The sequence below is a fragment of the Antechinus flavipes genome, chromosome 1, assembly GCF_016432865.1.
Source record: "Antechinus flavipes isolate AdamAnt ecotype Samford, QLD, Australia chromosome 1, AdamAnt_v2, whole genome shotgun sequence".
NCBI lineage: Eukaryota > Metazoa > Chordata > Mammalia > Dasyuromorphia > Dasyuridae > Antechinus > Antechinus flavipes.
The window spans coordinates 707,015-719,530 of NC_067398.1; the positions used below are offsets into that span (position 1 = coordinate 707,015).

General features: G+C 59.6%; 2 protein-coding genes across 2 annotated transcripts in view; one reads left to right on the forward strand and one right to left on the reverse strand.

The window, feature by feature from the left end:
* Nucleotides 1-8,364: 8,364 nt before the first annotated feature.
* BET1 (Bet1 golgi vesicular membrane trafficking protein) lies at nt 8,365-11,087 on the forward strand. Its single transcript, XM_051977155.1, has 4 exons — nt 8,365-8,480; nt 9,450-9,568; nt 9,887-9,943; nt 10,459-11,087. The coding sequence occupies exons 1-4, from the start codon at nt 8,462-8,464 to the stop codon at nt 10,612-10,614; spliced, it is 351 nt and encodes a 116-aa protein (XP_051833115.1). The 5' UTR covers nt 8,365-8,461; the 3' UTR covers nt 10,615-11,087.
* Nucleotides 11,088-12,277: 1,190 nt separating this feature from the next.
* LOC127549275 (probable acyl-CoA dehydrogenase 6) overlaps nt 12,278-12,516 on the reverse strand; it is a 34,800-nt gene continuing 34,561 nt past the window's right edge. Inside the window, exon 9 of the mRNA XM_051977142.1 lies at nt 12,278-12,512. Within this exon, the coding sequence (XP_051833102.1) occupies nt 12,410-12,512 (103 nt within the window). The 3' untranslated portion in view covers nt 12,278-12,409. The remainder of the gene's footprint in view (nt 12,513-12,516) is intronic.

A 12,516-nucleotide genomic window follows, 5' to 3' on the forward strand; every position in this document is an offset into this window, starting at 1 on the left:
GTATCCACACAGAGGTAGGTGGACACTAGAGAACTAATGGACTACAGCAAGTTCCCAGCTCTGAGCTGCCATCTCTAGAGCTCTGAGGAGACATACAATCTAAGGAGGGACCTTACTGGTCAGTTTGAACAGGAATCAGGAGAATGACCCCAGAGCACATACTCTACCAGAGACTTTCCATGTGACAGGGAGATTTGGCTCTTGGAATGAGTCCAAGAGAGTGGAGTGCGGAGAATCAGCAGCCCCAGCACTGGAAGGCCAAGTTCTCTCGTGTCTGTTAGAAATGATTTGCTAATCCCAATAGACTTGGGATGTAAAGGGCCCACATCCAGAGAGAGAAACATGGAGACTGAATGGGGATCAAAGCATAGTATTTCCACCTTGTTTTTCTTGCTGTTTGTTAGCGTGCTTGGTTTTTTCCTTTCTAGTGGTTTTTTCACTTTTGATCTGATATTTCTTGTGCAGCATGATGAATATGGAAAATGTTTAGAAGAAAGAACCAGAAATTATTTGTTAAGCAATCATGATGTGAATGTTTCTGGAGAATATCCTCAGTCTGAGGCCATTTCCTAGATTCCTGACTAAATGATGCATTGATGAAAGGGCATTATGATGAAAGGGGATGAGAGGGCGAAAGAGAGAGAGAGAATATGAATGTGTGTGTGTCAATCAATCAGAGTGTCATGAAGAAGAGAAGGCTTTTTTCTTCCCAAACAAATGTGACTCATTTCCCATGACAGTAACCTTGCCATCTGCCCATCCCACAGAAAATGATGGCTGTGTAAAAATGAACTCATTTCCTCTACATCAGAATGTCTTGCCTGAGAAATCCCCCCATAATTAGTAAGAAGACAAGGAGCTCCAAGAAGACTCACCAGAGCCCCTGGCAGGGCAGAAACCACAGACCCCTCATCTTGATGGGCTCTGAATCTCATTTAGGCCTATGACTTTAATCCCCCTCCTTTATGTACCGTTCACCTCTCCTACTTTCTTTCCTTTCCTCCCTTCTTTCTCCTCCTCCCCCTTGCCCTCCCTTCCATTCCCTTTTTACCCTTCCCTTCCTTTCTCCTCCATCCCTTCTCCTTTCCCTTCCCCTCTCCCTTACTTTCTCTTCTTTTCTCTTCTCTTCCCTTCTTCTCCTCCTTTCTTTTCCCCTTCCCTCCTTTCCCTCATAGGAACTAAGCAATTCCCCACTCACTCCCTTGAGTGAACTGCAAGGCAATGGACTCAGTGGTCTCTCCACTAAATAGACCCTCTGCACATGTGCCTGGTACAGTAAGAACTTAAATGGATGGTGAATGGGTTCCAGTTCCCAAGAACATTTATGAGGCTGGGGGAAAGAAGGAGAGACGAGTGGAGAAGAGGGAAACTTAAGAATGAGCCTTGAAGGGCCTTCAGTCCAGTGTGTTCTAAACCAGAAGGCCCCGGACGCGCGGTTACCTGGCCTCTACCCGCTCCAAACAGGGATGCCATCCACAAAATCCCAACGACTTCTGCCTGACATCCTCTAGGGTGGGTGAGTCATCATCCCGCAAGGCGATCCACTCCCGTGTTGGAACTTAAGTCATCTGGGTGTTCCGTCCGTACGGAGCGGAAAAGTCTGAGGGTTACAAGAGATAACAGTAATAATAATTATGTAACATTTAATATTGTTTTATTATATTAATAATTAATAAAACAATAATTAGTAACATTTACAGAGCAACTGCTATGTGCTAAGTACTCTGCTAAAGCACTTTACAGATATGATCTCATGTGATCCTCAAGGAGGTAGGTGCTATTGTTATCCCTATTTTACAGATAAGAAAATAGAGGAAAATAGCTGTTAAACAATTAGCTTAAGGCCATAATAAATGTCTGTGGCTGGATTTGAACTCAAGTCTTTCTGACTTCAAGACTTCCTGCCTAGCACTCTTCACAGAGACTATAGCTGCCCCGTAATGCTGTATAGGAGAGAGAATGGATCCGGAGCCAGAAAAACCCAAGTTTAAATCCATCCTCAGACAACTAGCAGCTACATGACCAACCTCGTCAGGTCCCTTTCACCTCCATCCTTCCCAGTTTCTGTAGAATGGAGATAAGTTGGGAGGCTCAGATGAGAGAATGGCCTCTCAGCGCCCCCCGCGATTACAAGGAATGGAAGGAAACAGATGCGCCAGGTGAAGACGAAGCAATTCTTCCATCGCTTCGGCGGCCTTTGAAGAGAAAAGTGGGGGGGCTGGGAGGGGGGGATGAGGAATCAGGCCTGAGTCGCAGACCCGGAGACCAGCAGTCTGGGGGGTCAGTTACCCGCCAAGAGCGCTCTCAGGGCCATCACTGGGGACGATGTCTTGTCCCTGGGCCAGGTTTTCTCTTCTAGCTCCGTCACCAAACTCCCTTCTCCTTCTTTGGACCCCTCATTATCCTGTCCTGGCCAGGGCCTTCTGACCCAAACCCCAACAAGGAAAGCCATCATTGGCTGCTGCGACAGGACCCCCTCCCCACTCCCACCTTGCCCCCCACCTCGGGGGGACGAGGATCCCCTGCATCGCGGGGGGCGGAGGACAGGGCAGACGCGCAGTCGGCGGTAACATGATGGTAACATGAAACGCGAATGGTTTCTCCCAGGATGACAAACTGAAGCCATCACGGTCCGGGACAGAGCCCGGCGGCGCAGGGGGCGTCCTCAATCGTCCAGGCCCCGCGTGGCCGTGACTCACTGGCACGATTTCCTGGGAAACTGCAGGCACCGGACTGAGCGCTTTGGAGGCTGACTAGCCGTGGAAGGATCCTGGCGAATCTTTCTCCAGGAAGAGCAACCCTGGGGAAACGAGTGCTCGCCCCGGGATTAGGGTTTCCCTTATCCGGATTTGCTTTTGTCAGATCTTCTCAAAGGGAGAACAGCAGGAAAGAGGCTGCTGGGGCCAGGGGAACGATGCTGGAGCGCGTAGCGGTGACCAAGGGGAGGAGGAGGACCCCGGGACATTTCCAGCTGAGAATCAGGCTCCTCCCAGAGAGGGGGGAAGAAAGAGCGCACCCCAAGCGACGCGGGCCCTCCAGAATCGCGCCAGCATGCAACAGGCTTGGTATCCGGAAGGCCCGAGCTCGAGTCCGGCCTCAGACACTCCTCTCTGTGATCCCGGGCAAGTCCCGGAACCGCTGTCTGCCTCAGGTTTTGTTAACTATAAAAACCCAAGCGCCTGCGTCCCGAAGGTTGTGAGGAGAACCAAACGAGATAACGTTTTTTAAGTTGCTTTGCACTGTATCCGGCACACGGCAGGTGCTTGATCAATGCTTGTTCTCTCCCTCTTCGTTTTTCTATGAAGAAACTGACCCGGAAGCTCTTTCCAGAGTCGCCAGTTAGCAGGGTCAGTCTGCAGGAGCAGTGTCCATTCTCCTCAAGCCCATCTTTGGGTACGGTCCCCAAGCACTAGAGCAGATGGTAATCTGTGAGCACCGGCTCTCAGCTCCCCCTGGCCATGGCTCAGAGCCTGGGGAAGGAGCCACCTTCCCTGCTACCAAGGACAGCTCAGGTCAGGAGCTCTGGGCCCGGCCACCCCTCTCCCACAGTCCAAGAGCTGCCCTGACCTGGCAGCCTTCTCCCTGCAGGGGGCAGCCGCCCCCACAGCCAGAGTCCCAGAAAAGAGAGTTCTTGCCCCCAGACTCCTGGCTCTTCAAAGACTAAGTGTCAAAATCGGGGAAAAGAGCATTTATCAGGGGCCTACTATGCGCCCGGCACAGCGCTGAGCACTTGTTAAAAATTAATATCTTATTTAATCCACACAACACTCTGGGAGGCGGGTTTTGACAGCTTTTTAAACATTTATTTTTGCATACATTTACGTGTGTTATTTACTTATGTATACTTGACAGTCTGGTAGTCATTTTACAGTTGGTGAAACTGAAGCAGAGGTCACCGACTTGCCGGAGTCACTCAGCTAGGAAATACTGGAGACCGGCTGTGAGTCCAGGCCCCGGTCTCACCCACCGAGACCCCCAGCTCCCTGACACGGTTCTGTAAGGAGAACTGAAAGACAAGGCTGCACGGTCAAAAGTCCAGTGTTAGGTTAAATGAAAATACGAAGACATACTGTTTTCTCTCGTCTAAAAGCCCTATTTCCCAGCTTCTCCCTCCAGGAGAGTGATCAGACCCAAGATTGCTTCAGAAACGGGTGGATCCAAAGGGGAGCCTGATCCCCCAAGTGGCACCGGGACCCACTCAAGGGCACTGCCCTCTTTCCTATTCAAGGCCCACGTATTGATGGCTGAAGAAAGCTCTTCCAGTCATGGAGGAGGGCAGTCAAGTAAGAAAGCAGGCCTGGAGACTCGGCTCAGGGGTCAAGGGGAGGACCCGACTCAGGGGTCAAGGGAGGACCCGGTCAGGGGTCAAGGGAGGACCTGACTCAGGGGTCAAGGGAGGACCTGGCCATGGTCCTCTGGAAATGTTCCGGTAAAGCTGCAGCTTCCTTGTTTGAGACGCCCGTAAGTGGGATCTGAGGTCCTCTTGGGGTAGAGAAGCAGGTCAGAGGACATGGGGGGCAATGCCAGTTTGGACATCTCTCTCTCTTCTGTTTCTCTGTCTGTGTCTCTCCCTGTCTTTCTTATCTGTTTCTTTGTCTCTGTCTTTCTTCTATTTCTGTTTCTCTCTGTCTCTTCTTTCTCTTTCTGTCTCTGTCCATCTGTCTCTTGGGTCTCTGTGAGGCAAGGAACATCTCCACGTAAGATGGCAGCTTCCCCTTAGGTTGGGCACGAGGAAATGGCACAAGCTGCCACAGGCAGAGCCCTAAGTGCCCGTGAGACGGTTACCTGCCCCCGCTGGGGAAGTGATTGGTGCGGAGGTACAGACATATTGGGGGTCTTTCCAAGCAGCTGTGACCTCTGTGACTCTGGGCTTGACCCATGACAAGGAAAAGCAAGGGTGGAGGGCCTCCAGGGAAGCGAGTCTCTTGCTCCCAGCCCCGGGGCCTTCCACAGCGAACCCCCAGACGATTCTATCACATGGACTGCCCCTGCCTGGAATGGATCCGGCCCAAGGGAATTCCCTCAGCTCCCACACTGACGGAGGCCGTCCCTTTCACCACTGCTGACAATGGGGGGTGGCCAGCCCGAAAATGGCCACTCTGCTTCTTCAAGGGGTCCGAGGCCTCCCGGGGTGGACACTCACGTTCTGTGCTCCCCACGTCCCGGACGCTCCCATGGCTCCCCACTGGTGTCTGTCAGCGACAGGGAGGCCGGGGCTGCAAGCTCCCTCAGGGAGGTGGTGGGGGTGGGCTCTGGAGAGGGGCTAAGGGGCTCTCGCGGTCTCCCTGGTTGTGGCGGCCACAAGACCCCATGACAATGTTCAGTCCGATGGCGTTGGGCTCCAGCTCTGTCCGTCCCCGGGGCCTGTGGAGGCCCAGAGCCTCTCTTTACCACATCCCACCACGGACTTCCTGCTGCTGCCTGGAAACCTCACAGGGGAGAAGGGAGGGAGGGGAATGAGCATGGCTGAGAGGAGGCAGGAAAGTCCAGTGAGAAGACGCTGGAGCTCTTCCTTAGGGCCGGGGACCTTGCTGTACCCTGAGTGCCAGCCATGGGCATCGTACCCTGGACACCACTCCGAATGCTGGGCCGGGGACCTGGAATCAAGTGCTGGCTGTGTCACCTCCTCTGGGTTTCAGCTTTGTTCTCAGTAAGACACAAGAGTCGGGCTTCCCAACTCCCCAGCTCCCTCCCGGGCCCCAGGCTGGGCTGATATGGCCGATCCCTGGGCTGTTGTGGCGCTGCCCCAAGGGGGCCGTCAGCCAGGGTCCCCAAGGGCGCGGGAGGAGACAGGGCCCAATCAGTCCATGTCACACTGGAGGCGGCTTCCACGTGCCCCGGGCTCCCTCTCTGTAAATGTCATTTAAATCTGTGGAATAAAAGGAACATTTCCGATACAGTGGAAGGGGCAAGATGCTGGCAGCGGAGCTTGTGCGCCGCCCTCCGCGCTATTCCGAGGGGTCTCGGCCCTCCCACTGATTCATCCCGCTGGGGGGGGGGCAGAGCGCCCATGGCGCCTTCTTCACTCACTCCCCCTCCCGCAGCTCCAGCAGAACGCCGGGGTCCGGCCCATCGCTAAGGGTCTCCTCCCTTATGCGCCCCCACGGAGCCCCAGCAATCATTCTATCCGTGGGAGACCATTATTTGCTGTGGGATTAAATCAGCTGAACTAGATTTAACCGTTGTCTCCTCGGTTCCATCAGTGCCTCGTTTCCGTCCTGGCCCAGAACTTCTCCGCGTAGGGTCAGATCAATCCTACGGAACCTGCTGAATGGGAGAACCACTGTCTCTGTCACTGCCACTGACTTAGCCCCGCGTAAGAACCCGAACTCCGGGGCTTTTCTTCTGGGCTGCTACAGCAGCTTCTTGCTGGCTCCTGGTCCAGGCCCTTCCCCAAGTCATCCTCCTTCGGGGCAGCCGGCGGGGCAGGGGCCATCCTGGAGTGCACAGGGCTTCGCTTTCTGGGAGCCGATCCCACCCCCCGGGGAAGCCCCTCGGCCCTGTGTGCCTCAGTTTCCCTGTCTGTACAATGAGCTGGAGGAGGAGGTGGCAAACCCTCTCATGTCTCTGCAAAGAGCCCCCCACCTGGGGTCACAGAGAACCGGCTGTGACTGAGAAAGGGAGCAACAGCAGCAACAAGACGTCTTCTCCCTGGGCCCCCAAACAAGCCTCTCACTACAACTACTCCCCATCTGGTCATTGAAGGCCCTGCCCCACCCGGCTCCCGCCGGCCCAGCCTCGCTTCCCCTTCCTCTCCTCCAGACCCCACCGCAAATTCAGTCAGTCAGCGGGCACTGACCACAGACATACAAAGGGACAAGGCAAATGAGCCCCTCCCCCCCAGCAATAAGGAGGCGGGAGCGCAAGTGCCTGGGAGAGATGGGGCCGTGGGCACCTGGGGAGGGGCAGAAGCATGCTGGAGGGATGGGGGATGGGGGCCGTGGGCACCTGGGGAGGGGCAGAAGCACGTGGGAGGGATGGGGGATGGGGCCGTGGGCACCTGGGGAGGGGCAGAAGCACGTGGGAGGGATGGGGGATGGGGCCGTGGGCACCTGGGGAGGGGCAGAAGCACGTGGGAGGGATGGGGGATGGGGCCGTGGGCACCTGGGGAGGGGCAGAAGCACGTGGGAGGGATGGGGGATGGGGCCGTGGGCACCTGGGGAGGGGCAGGAGCACATGGGAGGGATGGGGGATGGGGCCGTGGGTACCTGGGGAGGGGCAGAAGCACGCGGGCGGGGGGATGGGGGATGGGGCCGTGGGCACCTGGGGAGGGGCAGAAGCACGCGGGAGGGATGGGGGATGGGGGCCGTGGGCACCTGGGGAGGGGCAGAAGCACGTGGGAGGGATGGGGGATGGGGGCCGTGGGCACCTGGGGAGGGGCAGAAGCACGTGGGAGGGATGGGGGATGGGGGCCGTGGGCACCTGGGGAGGGGCAGGAGCACGTGGGAGGGATGGGGGATGGGGGCCGTGGGCACCTGGGGAGGGGCAGAAGCACGTGGGAGGGATGGGGGATGGGGCCGTGGGCACCTGGGGAGGGGCAGAAGCACGCGGGAGGGATGGGGGATGGGGCCGTGGGCACCTGGGGAGGGGCAGAAGCACGTGGGAGGGATGGGGGATGGGGCCGTGGGCACCTGGGGAGGGGCAGAAGCACGTGGGAGGGATGGGGGATGGGGGCCGTGGGCACCTGGGGAGGGGCAGAAGCACGTGGGAGGGATGGGGGATGGGGCCGTGGCACCTGGGGAGGGGCAGAAGCACGCGGGAGGGATGGGGGATGGGGCGTGGGCACCTGGGGAGGGGCAGAAGCACGTGGGAGGGATGGGGGATGGGGGCCGTGGGCACCTGGGGAGGGGCAGAAGCACGTGGGAGGGATGGGGGATGGGGCCGTGGGCACCTGGGGAGGGGCAGGAGCACCTGGGTGTGGGAGGGGTGGGGACCAGGAACAGGGCATGGGGACAAGGGGGGAGGACAAGCGCCCAGAGATATAAAGCCAAGGGGATAAGGGTGGGGTGAGTAAGGAAACGGGACCTCGGCAAGCGAGCCTCTCCTTCACCTTTCCATGGGGGAGGAGGGTTGGGATTAGGGGTCTCAATTTGGGTCTAGTGAACCGCGGAGCCACCTGTGGGGACGGGAGTGACCACGGGGCTGGCCTGGGAGATTCCCCGGGAGATCTCCCCACGCACGTTCCAGCCCCGGGTGGGACATTCTCCGCGTCCACCTTCCAACTTCTCAGGAGTAACCACGGTTGCCCAAGTTTTTCCTGGACTACGTTTCCCAGAAGCCTCACGGCTCCTTTGTTGGACTACGTTTCCCAGAAGCCCCGGGGAGCCCCGCCCCCGCGGGCTCGCTTTTCGAGCTGGTTTCTCCGCTGCGCGTACCCTGGCGTCATCATTCCGCGCAGACTGGGGCGCTGACGTGGCGGGAGCGAAGAACAAGCTTGGGGCTCCTCGGTTTGGGGGTTACGATGCGGCGCGCGGGCCTCGGTGAGTGGGGTAGAGGTCAGGGAAATTGAAGCAAGGGTGGGAAGGACGAGGGGTTCCTGCGACTAAGAGGGAAACCTGGGGGGGCGGGGCTTCTTGACCGGAAGGGAAACCGAGGCAGGCGGAGGTGGGGGGAGGGAGGAGGCAGGGGAATGCTGGTCTTGAAACGAGGGGGCGGCACGGCAGGGGGCGGGGCTCCTGTGACCCTGAGAGAGCTGGGTAAAGGGCGAACCCTAGGCCTGGGTGGGCCCCGCCCCCTCGCTGCTTCAGTTTCCCCAGCTGTAAAGTGGGGGTCCTCCCAAACTGGCGGGTCATCCTGGCCTCCCTCTGTCCGTCCCCCGGTGTCCCCTCCCCACCCGGTGTCGGCCTGGACCTCTGGCCTGAAGTGACCAGTGGCCGGCAGCAGCTCCTCCCCCTTAGATTGTAAATTGGGGGTTGAGGACCTCCGGGGAGCTGTTGTCTAGAGCTCCCTCCTCCCCCCTGCCTTTCTCCCCCTTTCTTCCCCCCAGGAAGGGACAGCTGGCGCTTCTCTTTGTGCCCAGCACACAGTAGGTGCTTAATAGGCTGAGCAGCCCCCTTTGGGGGGTCCCCTCCCTCACCCTCTGTTGTCACCACTTTGGCCTCAGCACAAAGGAAAAACTCCCCGAGGTTCAGTAAAACTGTGGGACCTTCTGCCCTCCCACAGAATTAAGGGATGAAAAGGCACCTACTGTGTGCTCCCAGACTCTGAGCCTCCATCTCCTGGAGCGGGGCAATCTGGTTCCATAGCTGGGGCGCCGGCGGCCCCAGATGTGCCCATTTCTCAGATGGCCGAGGCCTGGGATGATACGATCCTGCCCAGAGAAGGCAGCTCCCAGCGCTGATTAAGCGCCTACTGCATGCATGACCCCCTGCTGAGGGCCGGGCAGGGTCCCTGCCAGAAGGGGGGATCCTTGCCCTGGGCGGGGCTGACACCTCCCCGTGCCCGGCCAGGTGAAGGCGCGCCGCCCCCCGGGCACTATGGCTACGCCAACAGCGGCTACAGCTCCTTTGAGGAGGAGAATGACCGGCTGACGGAGAGCCTGCGCACCAAGGTGACCGCCATCAAGTCGGTGAGTCCTGGTCCCTGGCCAGGGGTGCCCAGGCTCGGTCGGGGGCGCTTTGTCCGCCGCCTCAAGGCCCGGGGTGGGGCAGAGCCCTCCCTGCTCCCCTTCCTCCTCCCCTCGCCCCCCATCGGGGGCGCTTGGCCCCTTGGCCACGGTGTCCCCCTTTTTGTGCCCTGACCTCTGACTTCCAAGTGCCAGAGCAGACGCGGGAATAGCGCGGAGGGCAGCCGGTGGGTTGGCGCTGCCGCCATCAGGACGAGAAGGGGGGCCCTGGCCCCTCGGGCGCCTCCTGATGGCGGGTGTGTCTCTCGTCTCCCCTCGAAGCTCTCCATCGAAATAGGACACGAAGTGAAGCACCAGAACAAGATGTTGGCCGAGATGGTGAGTCCTGGGTGGGGGCCGGCCCCGACGCGGCTTTAAATGGGCGGGGCTCGGGTCGATTCTCTCTTCTCGGGGTCCCCATGGGCGGGGCAGGGGTGAACACGGAGGTCACCGCGCAGCCCGGGTCCTCCGGGGGCCGCAGCTGCCCTTCCTGAGGGGTGGTCTCCACGCTCAGGCGTCGGATACTCTGGGGGTTCCGGGAGTGGGGGGATGGGAGACCTCGGGGCTTGCTGGGGGAGTCCCTGATCCAGACCCCCCGCTCAGGTTTCTGCCCTAGCCCCGGGCTGGCCTTCCTCCCTGCCTATCCTCCAGCAGAAGGCGGTAACTGGGCCCCTGGGGATTCCCTGAGAAGGCGGGCCTGAGGCCCCCACGGCTCTCGGTGCTCCCGGAGGGGAAGGGCGCGTGGCTCCGGGTGAGTCCCCCCGAGGGGGCCCTGGCCGGGGGTCCGCGTTCTGCAGAAGGGCCTCCTCGCCCGGGCCCCGCAGCCCCCTGACCCGCTCGCCTCCCTCTTGCAGGACTCCGAGTTCGACTCGACGACCGGCTTTCTGAGCCAGACGATGGGGAGGCTGAAGGTGCTGTCCCGGGGGAGCCAGGCCAAGCTCCTGGCCTACATGGTCCTGTTCTCCTTCTTTGTTTTCTTTGTCATTTATTGGATCCTCCGCCTGAGGTGATGCCGGCGGCTGCGAGGCTCCAGCTGGTGCGGGGGGCAGCCACCTCCCCCTCCCGTGGGGATCCCCGCGGCCCGGGGCCGAGAGTCCCCACATCTGGGCTCGGGGGAGCCTCGGGGGTCCGGGCGGACACTTTGCCTAAGGGACCCCCTGCCCCTCGCCGCCCGCCCCGTCTGTTCCCGTGAAGTTGGTCCCGCCTTCCTCTTGTCTCCAACATTCCTTCCTTCCAGAAGATACCTCGATGGGGGGCATTGTGGGTAGGACCCGAGCCAGGCGGGCCGGTGAGGAACGCTGATTTCTCTGGCGGCCGGCCCTCCCTTCCGCCCTTGGTGGCCGCGTCGTGGGGCGACAGAGGAGTCCAGGGATCCGGCTCGGCTCGTACTGCGGTCTTCCTGGACGACGGCAGCAGAGCTCCCGGATGTGACCGACCCAACTTCCTCAGAGGGAGTCTACAAATAAATGTGCTTTAAAAGCAACGTGAGCCGGTGGCCAAATGCTTGTCAGATTGTTTTAGGGTGAAACCCCTGGAATTGGGGGAGCAGTCGGGGTCTGTCCGCCCCCTTCTGTGATCAGAACATATGGGGCCACTGAGTCACAGCTCGCTCCTCCTGTCCTGGGGAAGGGAATGCCCCCCAGGCATGCAGACTGCCCCCTCCCTCCCCCGAGAGCATCCTCCTGCTGCCAGCTGTAACTCGGCCGGCTGCTCCCAGGAGGCTGGCAGCCATCAGGGCGCCTCTGCTGACTCCAGCTTCCTCTTCTGTAAAATGGGCATCATGGCTCCGACCTCGCAGTGGGATAATGATGGGGCCAGGCACCTCGTGGTTGCTTAATAAGGGGTTATTCCCGGCCCCTGGCAGGATGGCGCCCCTGCCCCTTCCCAGTCATGGTGGCCTAAGTGGGCACTGGGTTACTCGGTGGAAATCTTCCCCCTTAGGTTTTCTTTGTGACCCTGTCCCCCCTTCTGACCGCTAAGGGCCCCTCACTTTTTCCCTTGGGGTGAGGCCTGAATGGCAGATGTGGTGCTGGACCTCTCAGGACGGGCCGTGGACAGCAGGCAGCGGGACTCATGGATTTGGTTGAATTTGCCTGTTTGGGGGAGTCGTGAGTGACTTCCCAGGGGAGACGTCTCAGAGCCCCTCGCAGACAGGCTGCGCTGACCGGCCAGCCTCCCGGCCCTGCTGCCTTCAGCGGTGTCCCTGCCGGCTCACAGCCACCACCAGCCCCTGCCCCTTCCAGACTTGGTACCTGCGCATTTGATTTTAAGACAAAGCCCCTTTCCCGACCTTCCCTCCCCTCACCAGGGCCAGGCATTTTGTGCCTTTGCTGTGCCTCAGTTTGTCCTTCTGCTCCCGGTCAGCCTCAGTGGGAGGCTGCCCACTTGCCGGTGTCCTTCCTGAGAGGTGACCCCAGACCGGACTGCCCCTGAGCACCATCTCACCCAAAGCCTCCAAGGAGGGACGGGGCCCTGTCCCCCGAGGGCTTTCCCCGGCAGACCCCCTGAGGAGGGGGCGCAGCTAGGAGACCTGAGCCCGCACTGGCCTGGGTGGGTCCGTCCCTCTACCAGGACCTCTGAAGGGAGTCCCTGCCTCCAGCCTCAAGGACGCGTTTCCCCCGAGTCTCCCCAAGATGATTTGTGGGAGAGTTCCAATAAATATTCCACAACAGGGAGCTTCCAGGGGCCTTTTATTTCTTCAGCATATAGAGACCGGCGTTGGGGGGGCTTCTCCTGGCACCTTTCTCGGTATCCTCTGAAGGGTCGGGCGGGCCCAGAGCGGCTTGACCAGTTCCCGGGAAAGCGTCATTTCTCCAATTTAGTCCTGGGAAGTGTGTCCATGTACTTGCATATGATGGAGAGCATGACTTCGTCGGCGCCCGCTCCGATGGAGATGAGTCTCAGGTCTCTGA